This window comes from Rhodnius prolixus, unplaced genomic scaffold, assembly GCF_049639745.1.
Source record: "Rhodnius prolixus isolate KJV_2025 unplaced genomic scaffold, Rpr scaffold_4, whole genome shotgun sequence".
NCBI lineage: Eukaryota > Metazoa > Arthropoda > Insecta > Hemiptera > Reduviidae > Rhodnius > Rhodnius prolixus.
Window position 1 is genome coordinate 25696527 of NW_027411614.1, and position 22465 is coordinate 25718991.

The 22465-nt window shown below is 33.6% G+C and overlaps 1 protein-coding gene across 1 annotated transcript in view; it reads right to left on the reverse strand.

The window, feature by feature from the left end:
* The window catches only part of LOC141456502 (lachesin-like), a 353521-nt gene that overhangs the window by 207621 nt on the left and 123435 nt on the right, over nucleotides 1–22465 (reverse strand). The window contains exon 3 of the mRNA XM_074132563.1: nucleotides 13943–14043. Coding sequence (XP_073988664.1) covers nucleotides 13943–14043 — 101 coding nt within the window. The remainder of the gene's footprint in view (nucleotides 1–13942; nucleotides 14044–22465) is intronic.

Genomic DNA, 22465 nt, shown 5'->3' on the forward strand with positions numbered 1-22465 from the left:
TTCTATCTAGTCCGGCCAACTTCTACAGGGTGAACCAGTAAGTATTGTCCATAGGCCTACTGTGTGTAGTACATCTAAAGAGGAGTTCAATGACGCATTGGCCAACTTCATATTTTCCACTATTCTTGAGTGACGTCAATTTAATTTTTTTTTTTCTAAAATCATTACTTTTTTCCAATAAAAATGTTATTACTCAGAAAGTTTTAGTCCGAATTCGATTCTGATGACTCGGTTAGAAAGACAGATAAATTTCTAAAAATTGATACCATTTCGAAGCATAAGTCATTCTCCAAACAGCCTCAATCTTCCTCCGAATGCTGTAAAAATAAAAGTAATCGAAATTTTTAAGAAAACTTATTAGGCCCTTACTGATCATTATCAGACCTAGATGCTGGCACTTTTTATAAAAGTTTCCTTGTTTAATGGGCTTTCAAACGGTATATCATTTTCCAGGATTCCTTTTATCTTCATATGAGAAATTACGTTTGTTTTACAAGAAAACGTGCTCACGAGCACTCAATAGTGTTAGTTATCAAGTTGTTTAATTCATTGAAAACTCTTTTAGATGGGCCAGTAGTCAATTTTTACAGTAGATTGTCTTAAAATAAGAAAGTCAAAGGTCACAAATAGCAAATCTGGTCTCTCTTTGAAATATTTGAGGAAATGTTAGGAAATATTTTAAACAAGTACTATTTTTATAAACAAAAATTCAAATGTACTTACTCCAGATTACAATTTCACACACAACTACACAGTTGAAAAAGAAAAGAATGTGAATAAACCTTAAACTTTTTTTTTTTTTAAGTGCAATTTTGACCTTTGACTTCCTTATTTTAAGACAGTCTACTATAAAAATTGGCTACTGGTCCATCTAAAAGAGTTTTCAATGAATTTAACAACTTGATAACTAACACTATTGAGTGCTCGTGAGCACGTTTTCTTGCAAAACAAAAGTAATTTCTCATACGAAGATAAAAGGAATCCTGGAAAATGATATACCGTTTGAAAGCCCATTAAACAAGGAAACTTTTATAAAAAGTGCCAGCACCTAGGTCTGATAATGATCAGTAAGGGCCTAATAAGTTTTCTTAAAAATTTCGATTACTTTTATTTTTACAGCATTCGGAGGAAGATTGAGGCTGTTTGGAGAATGACTTATGCTTCGAAATGGTATCAATTTTTAGAAATTTATCTGTCTTTCTAACCGAGTCATCAGAATCGAATTCGGACTAAAACTTTCTGAGTAATAACATTTTTATTGGAAAAAAGTAATGATTTTAGAAAAAAAAAAATTAAATTGACGTCACTCAAGAATAGTGGAAAATATGAAGTTGGCCAATGCGTCATTGAACTCCTCTTTAGATGTACTACACACAGTAGGCCTATGGACAATACTTACTGGTTCACCCTGTATAACTGGAAGAATGCAGCTAACAAAGCAACAGCTTGTAATCAATTCGCAGTAACAAAAGTTTGGTTTTGTACAGTCGTGGCAATACTGACATCAGAGAGTTTTTTTTTTTATAAGCTTTCACATCCGTGATGACAACCAAAGTAAAGAGAAATCATGACTAGCAGATTTTGTAGAGCCGCTTCAGCAGTCGCTTAATTCAAGAAATAAAATTAATTCCATGGCAACTAATAAATTGGCACCAAAGACTAAAAAAAATTGCTGTTTAAAGGATATATATACCACAGTTTCAATAGTAACAACAGCCGCGAGGCACAGGCCAAGCCGGAGAAAGGATAAGAAGCAATCATTCCGTAGGATTTGGATCAGGATATGCCGGTAGAGAATCACAATAGATCTTGAAGGTAAAGTAGGTTATTGCACTTTTTTATTTTTATTTTCATTTTTTTTAAATAAATAAATACTCGTTCCTTTGCGCCACAATCAGCAAGTTGGATTGCTTTCAGGATCCTGAGCAATGTATGACAGCGTGGATCTTTTTTCTTCGAAGTGCCGAACCTCCTTCAGCCAAACTAACCTATCACACAGGCACAAATCGTTAAATGCTGTTTTATCTTCTTCATGAAACAGACTGTCTTCGTCAAACCCATGCAATGCATGTGTTTATTTAATCAATATCTATCAATCAAATTAATCGAAAAGTAGATCTTGGGTTGAAACAAAATTCCACATTTAGAGGCAGCCGGGGCTCTCTACAGTACCAGATATGGTGAAGCTCTGTTGTTATAACTAAATTCCGCTTCGGTCTATATCCGTCAAATAAATATTTTCAATAAGCATGCCATTAGTTCAATCCAAAACATATAGTACAATATAAAGTCACGTTAACGTACATCAGTTTTCATTAATTTCTACATACCTAATAAAACAAGTAACATACATTGTATGGACTAGATTATAATATCTGACATCATTTCGAAATGCATATCAATTGCACAAGTCTGGCTGCTGTTCACAAATGTTATAATCATACAGATTTTAATGTAATAAAACGGGTGCTAATCAATACATCACCAGCTCTCAGCAACTTTATAGGATTGTAACAAAAATATCCTCCTCAATACGTCAATAGTCAAAAACCTGATATGAGAATCCTAAAACAACTTACAATTTGTAAAAAAAACAAGGAAACTATCAGTCAAAAATCCCATTTATCCAAAACATATTAAAAGTTATTAAAACAAATAAAGGTACTTTTTTTTTTTTAATTTACAGCGCAATTTATTTTGTTTGAATATTTATAATTGTATTTTATTACCATAATTTAATTTTACTATTATAATATGTGTAACATTCTAATGTTTTATACTTTGAACATAACTTGGATTTCTAAACATTATTAATAGCAATAATGATTTCATAAATGTAAAGATGTTTGTATTGCGGCATAATTACTAATTTGTTGATTTTACACTTTTTAAGTTGGTATTATCTTTTTGTGCCTTAGTATTCAAAAGAATAACTTTTAGTTACATAATAAATACACAATGAATTGGAAGAAACTGAAGAAGTGACTAAGTAACATAAGTGGACTTAGACACCCTCAAATCTCCTAAGATAACAATGGGAAGGTAATTAGCTCATTAGTTAGCGCACTAGATTTCTATACGGAGATCCCAGTTTCGAATCCAGGTACTTGCCCTTAGAATTTCTCTTCCTGCGAGCTTTTTACAGTTCGGTAAGGAGATAGAACATTGTCCGTAGGACAAAAGTGCACTGAAAAGTGCTAAGGGTCCCATTGACTTCTGTTGTTGACACGCCTTAAAAGAAATCATGATAATAATAATAATAATAATATAGGGAAGGGATTAGCTATGCGGTTAGCGTACTGGACTCCCACGCGGAGGTCCCGGGTTCGAATCCAGCTGCTGACCCTTAGATTTTCTCTTCCTAGGAGTTTCTTACAGCTCACTGCCCGGTGATGGACAGTGTTGTCTGTAACGAGTGAACACTGTCCGGATGCCGGCAGTGTACTGAAAAAAAAGCTCTGGGCGCCAATAATCTTAGATGTTGACGCTCCTTAAATCATTAAAAAAATAATAATAATAATAAGAATAATAATAGTTTTTTTTTATGGAGGGAGAAAATGCATTATGCATTTTATTTTATTTTTTTTTTTTTGGCGCATCAACAGCTGAGGTTATTAGCGCCCGGAGCTTTTTCCAGTGTACTGCCGACCTCCGGACAGTGTTCTCTCGTTACAGGCAACACTGTCTATCACCGGACAGTGAGCTGTAAGAAGCTCCTAGGAAGAGAAAATCTAAGGGTCAGCAGCTGGATTGGAACCCGGGACCCGGGACTAAAAAACCAACCTCCCATAGAGAGCAGAGAAACCAACCTTAGTGCCACTTACTAGCTTGGGAGCTATGCGGTTAGCGTATTGGATTCCCACACTGTGGTCCCGGGTTCGAATACAGCTGTTGACTCTTAGATTTTCTCTTAATTACTTCAAGGTGGTGTCTCACAATAGCTCATACGAGCTCCCACCGGCCTTCATTCACCTATCTGGAACGACCGAAATCCAGCTCCTGCTTCTTTCTTATCAATATTGCCTTCACAAAGGTCGCCACACTATCCCAGCCGACTCTGTGGGAGAGTATAATCCCTACTATATTTTCGGGCGTGATTCGCCCAATTTCTTGCTCCAAGCTCTGTCTCTCTCCAGCACCCATCTATCACACAGAAAGATGTCAGAGGTCAGAGTCTCCGAAGATACATTCCGGGTCTCCAACTTTCCCTATCCTATACAGGTAGAGGTGAAACACCCGAACCCTGTAAGAAACTAGGTGAGGTAGTAGTCGACCTCGCCATGCTTTCTTCCGGCCCACTCAGAAGGATTGCCAATGAGCCGTGCAGTCCATCTACCTCGGGTGACCGTCCACCATCTCTCATGCCAGGATCGAATTGAGTAATCTCTGGCCACCACATTCGCCACCGATCTTCCGAGGACTTCCCTTAATAATAAGCCATCTTACGTTCCTAGGCGACAAATCGATGGGGCCACCACAAGTGCCGCAGGCTCCGAGACCGTTCGATAGGCAGAGTCGGTCCTGAACGCTCCTCTTCTTTATACCGACGCCATCTGCATCCGATAATTTTCCTAATTAAGAGTGTCGGCCCAAACTGCATACCCGTATAGAAGAATGGCGTTTGTTACCGACATCAAAAATGCCGTTTAATCGACGTCGGTCCCCCAACACTGGACATACGCCAACTCAGAGCAGATGTCACCTTCGCAGTTTTCTTCGGAGTGCCTGATCTGCTCCCAAAACGAGAGTTTAATAATACTAATAATAATAGGAAAAGTAATAATAATAATACAATAAGAACTTAACGCCTTAAAAACATCAAGAATAAAAATTTTTCCTGCATGATCTTTCCTCTATTCTGCTTCTAATGTAATCCAGAATCAATTACGTTCATAGTAGTATCGATAAATAAATCATATAAATAAAAATTTAAAAGTAAGGTTCCAGATTTCTTTCGCTGGCTCTGGTTTTATTGGTCCGGATCCCCACGCGGAGGTCCCGGGTTCGAATCCAGCTGCTGACCCTTAAATTTTCTCTTCCTAGGAGCTTCTTACAGCTCACTGTCAGGTGGTGGAAAGTGTTGTCTGTAACAAGAGAACACTGTCCGGAGGCCGGCAGTGCACTGAAAAAAGCTCCGGGCGCCAATAACCTTAGATGTTGACGCGCCTCAAATAAATAATTTAAAAAAACAAACAAATCAGGAGACCTCGGAAAGAATATTTTTATTGAAAACGCCACTCGCTCTTTCTAGTAGTGTTTTAGAAGAACTAATAGTATCAGTTGTTCAGAAACTAACATAATTATGAAGAAATTATTAAAATACAGACAGATTTCTTTTGAGCGTTAATAGACCGTTTCAAACTGCCACAATAATACTTTGGCCAAATTGTTTCAGGAATAATAAAGACCGGAATTATTATTCTCACTACGTTTTCACTTCCATTCCCTAACCACTCAGAAGGCAATTTTTCTCTCATTCGTCCCTCTCCCCTTATTGCAGGAAACATTGTGAAGAGTATGGGTTTTTCTTTTTTTTCAAAAAAAAACAGTAGCACGTTATGCAAGGATAGGGGCGGAGCGAACAAAATGTAGCAATTTCCCACAGTAACACATATGGCAGTGCAGGGCGGTTCTAACGCAAAGTGTGACGCTCACATTATACATCTATGATAGTGAGGAAGATGTAGAAATAGAATTATTAGCTTGGAATAAAGATGGTTTCTTTAAAACTAATGTCCTTACTTTTCCTCGCTACTAACAAGAGGAAATGTACTGAACTTAGTGTGTTTCAGGTAATTTGGTTTCGCCTGAAATATCCATTTTCAGGTCCTCTGAGTCATCATAGAGTTCAAACTTGATATATCATTTGGGTACCACCATTTATACCTTTCCTGTAATTTAGCAAGCCAAACCTCTCAACCAAACTTTACTTATTGCACTCAAAATTTTCTTTAAACAAAACTTTCTTTACCAAAATTTGATTTCATACGTCATTCTAATAATGGGGGAAGCCTAGCATGGTTCTTTTATGAGGTTAGAATGACCAAAAGCTACTGCTTAGCGATGGTGTCCTAGAAATCTCATTGGTTCCTTCATAAAATAGTATTTTAGCGTTCTCAAAAGGAGTTACAGTCGTTCACTATCACTAATTGATACACCGCCCAACGCCAGATGATTTGAGATGAGTTTTCGAAACATTTAGAGAAGTTGAAGATTTTCTCGCGATAGCTATACCCACGAAAACAAAGGATTTGAAGGATAAGATTTTATGACAACAGTAATCCTGCGGCATACTAAACTTGCTCATGTCCACAAAGTCCTGAGTAAGGATTTAAGTTTTCGTTACTGACCATTTCTCAAGTCCCCAGATGATTCTTAACTTTTTATCTCTTAACATTCTTCTCTTAACTCAACTTCAACTTAACTCAATTTCAACTTCTCTTAACTGAACTTAAACTTCTTTTAACTCAACTTCAACTTCTCTTAATTCAACTTCAACTTCTCTTAACTCAACTTCAATTTCTCTTAACTCAACTTCAACTTCTCTTAACTCAACTTCAACTTCTCTTAACTCAACTTCAACTTCTCTTAACTCAGCTTCAACTTCTCTTAACTCAACTTCAACTTCTCTTAACTCAACTTCAACTTCTCTTAACTCAACTTCAACTTCTCTTAACTCAACTTCAACTTCTCTTAACTCAACTTCAACTTCTCTTAACTCAACTTCAACTTCTCTTAACATTGATTTTTAGTATGGTAGAAGTGATTGACTATTTGAACGGAAGAGGTTGGCTGGTATAAATAAAATTATTTGTTCTGCTGATAAATAATAGATAAATGTTAATTGATGCATTTAATAATTATTATTAATGAAACACTTTTGCCAGAAATTTGTTTAGGAGTACTTGTGCGAGAGGGGCAGGGTAGATTCATAATTTCAGCAAACATTCAAACGTTCCAAATTTGAAGAAGTTAAGTTAGTAATTTGAGAATATGAGGTCGTGTCTCTATACCAGAATTTCCTTTTTCGGTGATGTTTACAAGAACTATAGGCCGTTTACAGTCGCTTCAATCGCCTAATTTTTAGTCCCCTCGTTGGACATAAGTCCGCACTCACCATACTTCTTACTCCACTCGGCTGGTTAGGACCCTGGTCCAACTTTTAGGTCATCTTCTAACGCACCCTAGCATTAACAAAAAATGATTTTCAGATATTTGAGATGAAAGCACTAAATTTTGTGATTGAAACTTCAAGATAGTCAAAATAAAAGTAGATAATTTTTTTTAAACACTTTTTTTTATCAGATACAATATAAAATGTTTTGAAAATAAATGTGAATAAAATTAATTTATCGTCTTCAATGTAACAGTATACACAATGTGATGATGGTCGAAAAATTAAATAATTCAAAATAATGTGTCACTTTTACTGTCATATAGTGACAGTGGAACTTTATTGAAATAAACTTATCAGTTTTGGAAAGGGGACGAACTGTAATAGACATTGGCCCCACGGACCCATCACCGCCCCCAATTGTGTCCTGGTCTGCTGTCCCCCATACTCCTTAAACTTCTGTCCTCACAGTGCCGCACAAATGAAATGACATTCAAATGAAACTTGTATACTTTAGAATATTTTAATGGTAATTTTATTCATCTCTTGCTTCAGGAAAAATAAATAAATAAAAAAAAGCTATCTAATTTATGACATTAACTGCTTTTAGGAGAACGCCTCTGCACACGTTCTGGTCCAGCGTACAAAAAGCTGCTGAATTTTTCTTTTTTAAAAAAAACATGTGCTCTAGAAAATTAAAAAGAATTACGTAATATCTTGGGACATGACGATGAACATAATTCGAGGTCAAAATATTTGCTAATGAACTCAGGATCATCTGCACTTACGAGTATCTTCATTTTCTCAAAGGAATAAGTATTGCCTTTTCTTTATCGTGATATTTTAATTTTATTTTGAAAAAGTATGCACCATCAATTTTTCTAGTGAAGCTATATTTTGAAAGTAACATGAAAGTTATTTCATAATATGGCGAAACGGTTTTTGGTTCTCCAGTTGAATGGCAATTGACTTGCAATCTTACAGAACTGTTTGGGCAACCATGCGGATATCCCAGCCTAACAATAAAACTGTACTTATAGAGTCGTTAAAACTTTCACGCACTGTACGCAAAGCTTGCAAAAGCTGTTGATGTAAATAGTTGTAACTAGATCGTGCAAATAAAATCCACGAATGCAATCATAGATCAAATAAGTTGCACTGGATTCATATTTTTCCTGTTCCCAATACTTAAATGAGTTCAAACTGGAGGACAAAGCGTTGCTGAGATGGCTAGAAAAATAATTACCGTTGGGTCAAAAAATATCGTGAGTTTCCAGAATTTCGAAGATTTTGATTTTCTAAGTTAGTCCCCTCGTACCGGCCAATCTACGGTAAACGAAGATTATGCCTTAAGTACCATCGTGAACTGAATTTCGTGAACTCACTAACTTGATGGTTCAAGACAAGAATGACCAACCCGAGGCACGCCATGAATAAATTTTTTTATTAAAATTTGTATAATATGTATATCCAAATAGAGTTGATTGACTTATAATATCATAATGAACCAAAAGCTATTTCGAAAAATCAGAATCAATAAATAGAATTTATCAACACTAATGTCATGGAAGAAAGATTATCTAATTTTTGGGATCTGGAAAAGTAGAAAGCGCATATGGATTAAATTATACCTGCGAATTACTTTTTTCAAAAAATAAAATTTTCCAAACATAAAGTTTCTAATAATATGGACAATTATAAAACTAATTAAAACTGCCCGGTAGGACAGTTGTATAAGGGTTGATCGTCAAAAAGTGCACGAAAAAGCGTAACGTTAAAAAACACCCAACTTTGACAATTTTTTTCTCTTTTTCTATAAAAGATAAAATTCCCAAATTTTCTTTAAAATATAGGGCAAACCCTCCTTTATAACTGTAATTTTTTTGCAACCACCCAGACCTAATAGATTTTGAGAAAAAAGTTGCCGAAAATGAGCAAAAACGGCTTTTTCAGAAATTGTTGTTGTTCTTGTTCTTGTTGTTGTTGTTGTTGTTGTTGTTGTTGTTGTTGTTACCTTTTTTGTAAACAACGTAGCGCCTAAACGCGGGAACCGATTTTCATGAATAAGGTGTCATTCGATTCGGAATTTTATGTAGATGTGCCTTTTGGGGGTCTCGACGCTGTACACCGAATGGGAGAGGAGTTAGCCCCCTTTATGTAAGGCCCCTTCAAAATTATTATTACTAATTACTCTGTAAATCTTAGCCCGATTTTGATAAAATTTGGTAGGATGATGGGGTTAGGGCTCCCCTATGTAACATTAAAGCGACGATCTGCTCTTACACTAGTTAAGGGGAAGTATAGCAATCGTTTCAAATTATCGACACGTGAACTGATTTTCATGAATGAAGTGTCATTCGAATCGAAATTTTGTACAGAATTACACTTTAAAAGTCTCGTCGCTATGCCTCATATGGAGGGGAGTTTGCCCCACCCATGTAAGGCCGTTTCTAAAACTATTATTACCAATATTTCTATAACGCTTTGTCCGATTTTGATAAAGTTTAGCACGAAGAAGTGATTAAAGCTCCTCTACATGGCTGTGAAGTGCCATCATGCTCTTACACCTACTAAGAGGAAGTACTGCAATCGTTAAAATTATCAATGGGTGAACCTATTTACATTAATGAATTGTCGTTCGATTCAAAATCTTTGCCTCTTTGCCTTTTAGGGAGAAGTACTGTAATCTCCCGTTTATTTTTCTTACTCCTCTTAAAAGAAAGGTCTGAAATCGCAGTTTAAATTTGCTTTTTACGTACAAATACCTTCCTATTTTATATAAAAAGGCTTTCTCAAAGGAATTGTTATTGAGGATGGTTTGGGGACCGCAACTATAATCATTCTTTAAAAAGATCTCTCCAGTGGTAGTTACGGTTCCTACTTAACACCTTATCAGATTATAATGATAGAATTGCTTATTCCAAATTTAAAAAAAACAGTAAAGCAGATATGTAACTTAGCAAAATAGACAAAAATGAAAATCTATCCAAAAGGTACAAAAATCTCCTTAACAAAAACTTACAGTTTAAAAAGTTAAGTATAAGGGTTGATTAAACGCCAAAAGGTACACAAATCAGCTAGTACTCAACATTTCATTCATGGTTAGTTGATATAATTTAAGTAATTTTGCTGCATTAACTTTTCCTTCACATTTTTTAGAATTTATTAGATGTCACAGACCCTTATGCTGGCCATTTTCATCTACAAAATATTTGTTCAAGTAGCACTGTAGATTGACTTTAATATCTATTAATCTATAATAATCAAACTATTAATTACAGGTTAAAAAGTAAACGGTATAAAAAATAAAAAAAATTACGAGGCTAAAAAATTCAAAAACTTTTTTAAAAAAATGCTTACACCAACGCTTACAAAATCAATGATTTCGATTATTTTATTTTTAATAAAAATCGTCTGTTTAAGTTTATTCTTCGATTAAAGTAATTGTTATTTTATGTAGTAGTCAAACGTTTATAATAATAGGTAATAATTATCTGGCTTTATCGCAAATAATATAGTTTTCTTCAATCACACTCTCAATGTAGCTGTTCTTCTCACAATGTTATATATATGTTATGTAATATAAAATAAATAAGTATTGCATACTTTTAGGACAGCTAATTATTCCAGTATTTTACTATAAGTAAAATTAAATTACAATTGAGAAATGAATAATTGTTGTTGAATAATCTACTTGTTATTAACTGTGTGTTATTTGTGCTCACGAATATTTCGGTAAGACGAATTCAAGTCTGAAATATTGTTTTGAATCCTCCGTGATTCAAATTTAAACAGTAGCCGACTCTAACTTTGTCTTTTTCTACTTTAACATGCATGTATAAGATGTGACCACTTCAGAATAAAGGGCATATTAAAGATAAATCCGAAGAATAATTTGGAATAGAGTTAAAATAAAGTACCTGTTTAAAAACGAAGATATAATATACATTTTATCATAATTATAACCAAATAATATTATGAATGAACTGGCCAGCATAAGGGTCTGTGACATCTAATAAATTCTAAAAAATGTGAAGGAAAAGTTAATGCAGCAAAATTACTTAAATTATATCAACTAACCATGAATGAAATGTTGAGTACTAGCTGATTTGTGTACCTTTTGGCGTTTAATCAACCCTTATACTTAACTTTTTAAACTGCAAGTTTTTGTTAAGGAGATCTCCTGTCTTATTGGTGTAAGCTCTGCGAGAATTTAGACAATTGTAGTACTCATTTAGTTTTACAATTGAGCACAATTCCAGCTTTCTAGCTGTATTTATAGAGGAGATATAAGGTGTTAAATATTGGAGTTTTACAATTCCTTCATATTTCGATTTGCTGTTCCTCCTGTCCTATTGGAGTAAACTCAGCGAAAATATAGACAATTATAGTACTCAATTAGGTTTACAATTGAGCTCAATTCCAGCTTTCTAGCTGTATTTATAGAGGAGATAGAAGGTGATAAATTTTGGGAATTTTACAATTCCTTCATATTTCGAATTGCTGTATCTCCTGTCCTATTGGTGTAAACTCTGCGAAAATTTAGACAATTATAGTACTCAATTAGCTTTACAATTGAGCACAATACCAGCTTTCTAGCTGCATTTATAGAGGAGATAAAAGGTGATAAATTTTGGGAGTTTTACAATTCCTTCATATTTCGATTTGCTGTTTCTCCTGTCCTATTGGAGTAAACTCAGCGAAAATTTATAGTACTCAATTAGGTTTACAATTGAGCTCAATTCCAGCTTTCTAGCTGTATTTATAGAGGAGATAGAAGGTGATAAATTTTGGGAATTTTACAATTCCTTCATATTTCGAATTGCTGTATCTCCTGTCCTATTGGTGTAAACTCTGCGAAAATTTAGACAATTATAGTACTCAATTAGCTTTACAATTGAGCACAATACCAGCTTTCTAGCTGCATTTATAGAGGAGATAAAAGGTGATAAATTTTGGGAGTTTTACAATTCCTTCATATTTCGATTTGCTGTTTCTCCTGTCCTATTGGAGTAAACTCAGCGAAAATTTATAGTACTCAATTAGGTTTACAATTGAGCTCAATTCCAGCTTTCTAGCTGTATTTATAGAGGAGATAGAAGGTGATAAATTTTGGGAGTTTTTCATTTCCTTCATATTTAGAATTACTATATCTCCGGCCCTATATTAGTTAAATCTCTGCGAAATTTTAGACAATTATAGTACTCATTTATCTTTATAATTGAGCAGAAGTTGATATAATGTACTTTTTCTCTACCGTATAAGCGAATCTAAAACGTATGCTTTGACGATCGTGAATAAGAATCTGTGATCGTAACATGAAATGTCTTGAATGAATCAAGCTAATTTTATAGAATAATTTCAATTATTGAAATCGAATTTGAACTATTTTCGTTTATAGGAGATTTATTATTAATATTAAATAAGATATCGGAATTTAAAAGTGTACTATCAGCTGACTAAACCTGTCAACTGTTCTCGACTATTTCAATCAGATATTTTCTTTTAATGATAAAATAAATGAAAAATAATAATAAAAATCTACTACCCTAAACGATAAATTGTTCCAAGCCCTTCTCTCGGCGATGTACGTATAAAAGAGAGATGTATGTAATTGTAAAAAGGTAGTAGTAGAGCACTAAATCATCATTATACGGTTCCCTTATTTTTTCCGCTGTTACGCTTTCATAAACAATCCTCATACAATAAAATTTCATATTGTTTTTATCATGCTTCTCAAAATATAACTATATATACATACATACCTATGTTCAATAGGGATGTATTTATTTTATTTTTTAAAGTAAGAATAGAAATCCGGGCAACCATTATCATGAAATATTCGAATTAATTTTGTCTTTTTCATATTTACCTGAGCGTCTGTTATTACTGAAAAATGAAATATTGGAAATTATATTTAAACAGGGATGAAAACAAAAATAAATGCTGGTCACTGACGTGCTGAGCGATCTAATGGGATGTGAAGGGAAATTTTAAAAGAGCAAGACAACTAACTTTTAGCTTACTAGCCGCAACTATGTGCGGTAGTAGCTTCTTCATTAGAAGTCAATGAAGTGAAATATCCATCATTTAATTGGTACTTCTATCAAAATGAGGAATTCGTTCGCTAAGTTAGACTCTGGATCGCTGGTGGAACCGAATCTTAATATAAAGTTACATCTCGCTGTGGGATTTTCTTCTTTGCAATATTTTGTAAACACACAGGAACACCATTTTCTCAAAACCACTTTTTCTGCTTCAGGAAGATCTTAAAACGGACGTGTGCAGTAATAAATTGACTTCGAAAATTTGGCCTGATTGAACTACTTTATTTATGAATTAAGAGTTACTAAAAAATGTAGTAGTTTGTTTTTAATTAAATGCAGTTTAATTATTTCTTCTGTCCTGACCAGAAGCAGAAAACACCTTATTATTTACATACATTTTTGTGGTAGGAGATTTTGAATTCAATCATCTTCAGAGATGAACATCAGATACCAAGCCTTCGTGAAGGTTATCACTTCACTGTCTGACAGTATCTGAGTTATGAGACATGTGCAGCCAGATAGGTTGGTGATAACATAGTAGAAATGTTTCTACACAACCTGATGATTCAATCTCTTACGATGGAAGCAATCAGAATCAAAGGTAACATCATTGTAGATCTAATCATAAGTTCAATGATATTTTTGTTTATTTCACTCTGGTAGCTTTATATCAGTTGTTTCATTCATCTAATAAAGTTTCATTGAGTAATCATACCTAAACTAGTTAGAGAAAGTAAAATTAAAGATTAATAATGAAGTGAAAAACGAATCAAATACTCACTCTATAACCACCAAGATGTTCAACGATGCAGCTAAATGTGGCTTCCCTACCGACAGCAATCGTCAGGTTATTTAACGGACTGGCAAACTCAGGTTCGTAGCCTACAAATAATAAAAATAACAATAATAATAATATAGTGGCAGAGTGATTTTATTTAAAAAAAACAAAAAGTACAATTTTATATTGTAGAATACTCTTCATCACTTTTGGTGAGTGATTCATTAATCCCGAGGGAATTTCAAACATTACTTTTTATTTTTGTCAAGTTTTCTACCAAAGGACTAGGTTATCTTCAGGGCTTATGCTGTTGACAGTTATATTGTTATATGTAAGTAAGGTTGGTGTGTCTTCAGTTCTGACGGTTTAAGGTATTCAATACGAATCTATATGTGAGAATACAATAAGCATACAGGACAGAAGACACACTAACCTTACAGGGAAAAAGAAAAATAATCATTATTATATACAATTTCAAATGTTACAATAATAATTTTGAATATAATTAATATTTTTTTAAAAATAATCATATCCTAAAATTAAATAAAATGCATAATAAACTTACTAAAAAATTATAATATTATAAGTAAATTAATAGCATCAAATAGCAAGTTTACCAACATCGCCAATTGTGGAGGCAATTTATTGTAAGCACAATATACATTAAAATACATATATTTAAAATATATTTAATATAAATTTTTAATTACTAGGGCTTTATCCACTCCTAGAATCACAGGAAATACTTCCGTTCCATCAATTTGGTTTCCTGTACAGTCCAGCAATGTCATCGCGTTGTCAATGTAATCTCAACCTTTCCCGGGAGTTTTTCTCGATGTTGCTCAGGCTTTCGATCGCGTCTGGCACCGGGGATTGCTCTCTCTAAACTCAAGAGCATCCTACCAACTACATACTTTCACATCCTTCAATCTTACCTAACTGTACGCTTTTCTAGTGTCGTCTGTGGAAATTCCTACTCTCCTTGTTCCCCAGTTCATGCAGTTGTTCTCCAGGGAAGTGTCCTTGGGCCTGTACTCTACACCATATGCACTGCTGATATTCCTACCAATCCTCATACCTTCCTTTTTACTTATGCCGATGATACGGCAATCCTCTCTCCTCATAAAGACTCGGTCCTTGCCTATCGCTCCCTTCAATCCCTTATAGACTCTCTTGAGCCTTGGCTAAAGAAATGGAGAATTAAAATTAATGAAAATAAATGTAATTACATTACATTCTCCCTTCCACCCGTTTACCTAAACCTCACTCCTCTTCCAACAACAGATTGTGTTCAGTACCTAGGACTCTTCATGAGCAAACGCATAACCAGGAATCCACATACTAAACTCAAACGGAAAGAACTGAACAGACGATTCAAACTTCTCTCTAGAAATCTCGACAAGCGATCTAAACTCTCACTAGAGAATAAACGACTTATCTACACTATGATACTGAAACCTGCCTAGAATTACGGGAATGGAACTTTGGGGCACAGCTTAAGCTTCCAATACCTACAAAATCCAATTCTTCCAGTCAAAAACACTCCGTCGAATCGCAAATGCTCCCTACTTTATATCTAACTCTACCTTGCACCGAGATTTCCTTGTTCACTAGGTTTCAGAAGCTGCACGATCCCGTTATATTAAATTCCATACTTCAATTACCTCACATCCCAATCCACTAATACCCCAACTTACTACTCTACCAGGAAATTCTCCCAGGCGGTTGAAGCGCAGGTGGCCACGCGATCTTCTAAATGAAGTAAGTGCCAATGTACAATAGTGAACTGTACCACTTTGGGAGTTTCACCAATGGGTGTATTCATAGAATAGATACATTTATTCTATTATCATATTGTATCAACTTCACTTGTTGCAGAATTATGCTGCAGTTGTGAAAATAAATAAAGTAAAAGAAAAAAAAAATTACTAGTGCTGTCCTCTAAAACGCCATTTTGTTGTACTGTGTAAATATTAACAAAGATTAGGTATGACACCAAATTTTAAACTTAAAAACAAACCAAGTAACCTAAAAGGCATTTCATTGAATATATTTTCTATTATTTCTGTTGAATATCTTTTATGAGTGCTTTCGAAACTCGTAATTTTAAAGAAAACATCCATAATTTTGAATTCAAGTGTTATTAAAAGAAAATTTGTAAGGTACAATAAAATACAATTGTGTTAGCTGCTGAAAATTTGATCACATTTTTACAATTTTAAAGCTCATAATCCAATATCCTAAATTCAATTAAATCGCGAGTAAACGAGAAACATTAAACAATTAGCCCTCCTGCTATTTTTGGTAATGGAAAAACTCGAGGATCCATTAGAGAATTATAACCGAGAAATTTCCTTCAACAAAACCTTTATTAAAGTCAGTTGATTACTAACCTTATTTAGTTAATTAATTTCGTGAATCATACCATTAGTTTAATTAAGTAATCTGTTGATACTCTAATTATGGTGAGGAGATATTCAACAGTTTAGAAATATCATGGTTATATCTAAATCACACTCAATCATGAACACTTCGCCAAAACAGTCCAACAGTGTTCACCAGGTTATTCTATTGTCAGCAATCGTCTGGGACCACCTGTTGATTTTCCAACCTACCAAACCGCACAGTCTCCTTTGTTCTACCATTAGCAGCTGTCATATTTGTATATTATTATATAATATGGTCTCTGTACTTTAAATCTTCTTGTTTTAAATCCTATCTCAAATAGAGTAAGTATTGCCCATCTCAAATTTAATCGTTACCACTCCTTATAAATTATGTGCTTTCATTTAATTTATAATCCCATTATCTTGGTTATCTTAAATTTGGATCATTTGTACTAGAATTGAACAGTGAGAATTAATAAGTGCACTAGCTTTTTAATCACTGGATAAGTTTTTATTTAATTGTTGCTGTTTTATTCATCAAAAAAAGAAGACAGATGATGACCTTCTTTCAAGTATCGGTCAAATTTGTAAGAAAGTCACTTACAAAATTATTTAAATGTCAAAGATAGAAAACAGTATAAACTTCAAGATATACCTATGGTTACGGAAAGAATATCTTGCACGGGATGAGCGGGTGTTGGTCTAGTGGTCAAGAGCGTAGCTTTGTAAGTGGGAGATCCCCAGTTCGAGTCTCGTTTAATCTTAAAATTAATGAAAGCAATGCGTGTGGCTACACTTAATTAAAAAAAGTACATATTAAGATTTTTTTTAAGTAATAAGAATGGACTGCATACGCGGGATTCGAACTGGGGATCTCCCACTTACAAAACCACGCTCAAGACTACTAGACCAACACTCACTCCTCCCTGGCAAGATATTCTTACCGTAATTAAAACTGTCCGGTAGGACAGTTGTATAAGGGTTGATGGTCAAAAACTGCACGAAAAAGCGTAACGTTGAAAAACACCCAACTTTGACAATTTTTTTCTCTTTTTCTATAAAAGATAAAATTCCCAAATTTTCTTTAAAATAAAGGGCAAATCCTCCTTTATGACTGTAATTTTTTGCAACAACCCAGATCTAATAGGTTTTGAGAAAAAAGTTGCTGAAAATGAGCAAAAACGGCTTTTTCAAAAATTGTTGTTGTTCTTGTTCTTGTTGTTCTTCTTCTTCTTCTTGTTGTTGTTACCTTTTTTGTAAACAACGTAGCGCCTAAACGCGTGAACCGATTTTCATGAATGAGGTGTCATTCGATTCGGAATTTTATGTAGATGTGCCTTTTGGGGGTCTCGGCCCTGTACATTGAATGGGAGAGGAGTTAGCCCCCTTTATGTAAGGCCCCCTCCAAAATTATTATTACTAATTACTCTGTAAATCTTGGCCCGATTTTGATAAAATTTGGTAGGATGATAGGGTTAGGGCTCCCCTACCTAACAATAAAGCGACGATCTGCTCTTACACTTGTTAAGGGGAAGTATAGCAATCGTTTCAAATTATCGACACGTGAACCGATTTTCATGAATGAAGTGTCATTCGAATCGAAATTTTGTACAGATTTGTACTTTAAAAGTCTCGACGCTATGCCTCATAAGGAGGGGAGTTCGCCCCACCCAAATAAGGCCCTTTCTGAAACTATTATTACCAATATTTCTACAAAGCTTAGTCCGATTTTGATAAAATTTAGCACGAAGAAGTGATTAAAGCTCCTCTATGTGGCTGTGAAGTGCCATCATGCTCTTACACCTACTAAGAGGAAGTACTGCAATCGTTAAAATTATCAATGAGTGAACCGATTTACATCAATGAATTGTCGTTCGATTCAAAATCTTTGCCTTTTAGGGAGAAGTACTGTAATCGCAGTTTATTTTTCTTGCTCCTCTTAAAAGGAAGTACTGAAATCGCAGTTTAATTTTGCTATTTACGTACAAATACCTTCCTATTTTATTCAAAACGCTTTCTCAAAAAAATGGTTATTGAGGATGGTTTGGGGACCGTAACTATAATCATTCTTTAAAAAGATCTCTCCAGTGGTAGTTACGGTTCCGATTTAACACCTTATCAGGTTATAATGATAGAATACCTTATTCCAAATTTTAAAAAATCTGTAAAGCAGACGTAACTTTGCAAATAGACAAAAAGGAAAATCTATCCAAAAGGTACAAAAATCTCCTTAACAAAAACTTACAGTTTTAAAAGTTAAGTATAAGGGTTGATTAAACGCCAAAAGGTACACAAATCAGCAGTTCCCAACATTTCATTAATACTTCATTGATATAATTTAAGTAATTTTACTGCATTAACTTTTCCTTCACATTTTTTAGAATTTATTAGATGTCACAGACCCTTATGCTGGCCAGTTCATTCATAATATTTTTTTATTATAATTATGATAAAATGAGTGATGAATTATTCTGAGTAGTCACATATACATGCATGTTAAAGTAGAAAAAAACAAAGTTAGAGTCGGCCACTTTTTAAATTTCAATCACGGAGGATTCAAAACAATATTTCAGTCTTAAATTCGTCTTACCGAAATATTCGTGAGCACAAATAACATACATTTAATAACAAGTAGATTATTCAACAATATTTACTCATTTCTCAATTGTAATTTAATTTAGTCCCCCTAATTTTACTTATGGTAAAATACTGGAATAATTAGCTGTCCTAAAAATATGCATATCTTTATTTTCTTTATTTTATATTACATATATATAACATTGTGGGAAGAACACCTAGATTGAGAATGTAATTGAAGAAAACTATATTATTTGCGATAAAGCCAGATTATTTATTACTTATTATTACAAACGTTTGACTACAACATAAAATAACAATTACTTTAATCGAAGAATGAACTTAAACCAATGATTTTTATTTAAAAATAAAAATAAATGCATAAAATTATTGATGTAAAAAAAGTTTATGAATTTTTTAGCCTCTTATTTTTTTTATATTTTTTATAACGTTTTCTTTTTCACCTGTGATTAATAGTTTGATTATTATAGATAAATAGATATTACAGTCAATCTAAGTTAAATGGTGTGCTACTTGAGTAAATATTTTGTAGACGAAAATGGCCAGCATAAGGGTCTGTGACATCTAATAAATTCTAAAAAATGTGAAGGAAAAGTTAATGCAGTAAAATTACTTAAATTATATCAATGAAGTATTAATGAAATGTTGGGAACTGCTGATTTGTGTACCTTTTGGCGTTTAATCAACCCTTATACTTAACTTTTAAAACTGTAAGTTTTTGTTAAGGAGATCATATGTCAAGAAGTCTTGCATACGGTGTGTATTAAAATGATGTGATGGTTGCTTTTATTTGATGATAAAACAAATTCATCCTGATTCACCAACAGCCATTACATTACACTAAATTTTTTTAAATCTTCAATTATTATTATTTTTGTTTTTTGGGTTACAAATAACATTTTTTGCATTCAGAGGGTCTCCTAAAACGTGTATTTCTGGTGGGAAATTAATATTGAAAACCGTTCGCGAATAGAAAAAATTGTAACTTTGATCTTAAATATCTCAACAAATATTAGGGAAAGCAAAACGGGATTAAAGTCATTTTACACAGTTTTTTATGTAGTTTTCATAATCATTGTCAAAACCAGTGGTCCTTATAAAACCCCAAACCGGTTTTTAGCCGTAACTCCGCCAAAAATGAAGATACAAAATTTGGAAAATTTGAAAACTAGACCGAAAAAAAGATATAGTTTACTTCATGGGTTTTTTCGAAATTCTACTTCCCTAAAAAGTTATTAGCGATTGGTGCGTTTTAAATGAATCACCCTGTATAATAAGGGTGTTTATTTTAAAACGGCTCAAATGCATTTCATGCTTAAACGGTTGTTCTGAGCGAAAAATGGTAGAGGAAAAATTTGTTGCCTGTCACCTCTAGTTTCAAAATATGAGACTTGATTTTCGATTCCTGCCCGCATACGCGGCTGACGCGCGACCAAATATGAGGGTTTGCAGTTGACCACCAATTTCATATACACACTTTTAAAAAGTATAAAAAGTAATGAAAGAAACCGGAAACCGCAATTCGATATTTTCAAAATTAAAGGTGCTAGTCCATTTCAAAATCTGGTATTTTTAATCATATTTCAATTTTTTTAACTTGTTATCAAAGAGAAAGAAGAGCACGCGATAGGTCATTTTTATGTATTTTTTCATCCCCTTTCTACTAAAAATATTGCCAAGGGCGTAAAGCTAGTATTTTTCTTAATATCGGGAAATAAGTCGTTTTCCGAGTGATTTTTCTAAGAAAAATCAAATGTTAAGAGCTTTAGATGTTCTCAAACATACTCAAAATGGCTAAAAAATAATTTTACATCTGTTACAAACAAGAAGGTTTAATAATTATTTGGTAATTCTGGGAGGGTTGCGTTTAATTACCAAAAAAATTGGAAACCTCCTGCCACATATTTAAGTGATCAATATCTTTCATGTAAAGGATTAAATTTATTCCTTAATTTACCAAATAATGCACTTTACTCAACTTGTGAAGCATGTACTGTGCCATCAAAGGTGCCTCTTCAGATACAGAGAGCAGTTGATAACCTCCTGGCTAACCTGTCTTGTAAGCCAGAGGAGGCACCATGCTTGAGAACATGTAAAGCTCTTAACATTTGATTTTTCTTAGACAAACCATTCGGAAAACGACTTATTTCCCGATATTAAGAAAAATACTAGCTTTACTGCCTTGGCAATATTTTTAGTACAAAGGGGATGAAAATATACATAAAAATGACCTATCACATGTTCTTCTTTCTCTTTGATAACAAGTTAAAAAATTGAAATATTATTAATAAATTCCAGATTTTGAAATGGACTAGCATCTTTAATTTTGAAGATATCAAATGGTGGTTTCCAGTTTCTTTCATAACTTTTTATACTCTTTAGAACTGTGTATATGAAAATGGGGGTCAACTTCAAACCCTTACTTTTGGTCGCTCGTCAGCCGCGTATGCGGGCAGGAATCTAAAATCAAGACACATATTCTGAAACTAGAGGTGACGGGCAACAAATTTTTCCTCTACCATTTTTTGCTCAGATCAACCGTTTAAGCATGAAATGCATTTGAGCCGTCATAAAATGAACACCCTGTTTAAAAAGTGGCGACCTCTATTTATTTCCTCCTCACAATAAATAATATATTTTATTTTTCAGATTTCGTATGCTTTATTATAATTTTTATAATAAAAGTTAATTAGTAGCCCAGCGATGACGTACTAAACAACCTCATTGAAAGAATTCAGATTCAAATCCCATTGGCACTACAACTAATAAAATGGCAATTTGCATTACATATAAATGAAATCTCTACTGTATTTTTTTTTATTCCAGAATAATCAAAGTTCAGATTCAGTAATGCAACAAGTTCGCTCGCATAATTCATTGGATTATGATTCATTAGTTTTAATCATTTTGTTCTTCACCAGTCAGATTTATTAAAATTTACTTTCATATTCTGCTCACTTCAATGACAGTTTTGCTTATGTAATGGGTTCAGATGACTTGAAGAGGAGGTTTATGATGCGGGAATTAGTTAGAGATTTTAATGAGTTGATATTCGGAATATGAATTACGTGTTTACGAAAATAAATAAATATATATATTTTAACAATAATTTAGACGTTTGTAAAGATATACTACAATAATTTAAAATGATTTAAATTGTAACTAGAATGCTCAACTATAATGACGTTAAATAGATATATGTTTAAATACTTAGATAGGGACGCGCTCGCGGTGTAACTCGCTGGTAGAATCTTGATGTTACGCTGGTAAAATACTGAAGAACAATCATCGACTGATTCCCCACTTCCTGTAGAGAGACCATATATAGCCATCACTACACATTGACAAGTCTTGTAATTACTAGCATCTTTAATTTTGAAGATATCAAATGGTGGTTTCAAGATTCAAATCCCATTGGCACTACAACTAATAAAATGGCAATTTGCATTACATATAAATGAAATCTCTACTGTATTTTTTTTTATTCCAGAATAATCAAAGTTCACACTCAAACATCTCTTGCCGTGTGTTGACCCTAGTC